Source organism: Mastomys coucha, unplaced genomic scaffold (genome assembly GCF_008632895.1).
Source record: "Mastomys coucha isolate ucsf_1 unplaced genomic scaffold, UCSF_Mcou_1 pScaffold22, whole genome shotgun sequence".
In the NCBI taxonomy this organism is placed as follows: Eukaryota; Metazoa; Chordata; class Mammalia; order Rodentia; family Muridae; genus Mastomys; species Mastomys coucha.
Genome location: NW_022196905.1, coordinates 203,810,395 through 203,810,929, shown reverse-complemented (window position 1 = coordinate 203,810,929; position 535 = coordinate 203,810,395). Strand labels below are relative to the sequence as shown.

Below are 535 nucleotides of genomic sequence, written 5' to 3'. Positions count from 1 at the left end.
ACTGTCATCTCTGTCTCTATCATCCTCACCATCACACTGTCACATCACTATCACCACTGTTACCCTCACTGCTATGCCCATCTCTATCATCTTTACAATCACTGTCACCATTGCTGTCACTTACATCTCTCTCATCTTCACCACCATCCCTGCCACCATCATGGACACTGCTGTCTTTTCCATCTCTTTTACCTCTATTATCCTATTCATCATCACTGTCATCTTCATCACTGGGAGCATCCTTAACACCACCTCCATCTATAACTGTCTGCACATCACGTATGCTCAAAATACATGTTGAACATGTATTTTGTGGCACATCCCATGTCAAACAGTGAAATGCACCATTTTCCGATCACCTTGTATGATAAGCATCCCTCTAATATTCTCATGTAACTAGAGAAGAAAATAATCTGGAGTTTCAAGTGAAATGCTTCACCTCAGGGAGCTGGCAAACAGGAGTACAAGGTTCAAAGTCTACTCAGGCTGACCTTGAGCCCACCCTGGCTTGCTTATTGGGCATGACCCAGAGATC

The 535-nt window shown here is 43.7% G+C and overlaps 1 protein-coding gene across 1 annotated transcript in view; it reads right to left on the bottom strand.

The window, feature by feature from the left end:
• The window catches only part of LOC116067811 (prostatic spermine-binding protein-like), a 1,304-nt gene extending 1,046 nt beyond the window's left edge, over positions 1–258 (bottom strand). Inside the window, exon 1 of the mRNA XM_031336854.1 lies at positions 125–258. Coding sequence (XP_031192714.1) covers positions 125–258 — 134 coding nt within the window. The remainder of the gene's footprint in view (positions 1–124) is intronic.
• Between the last annotated feature and the right edge of the window lie 277 nt (positions 259–535).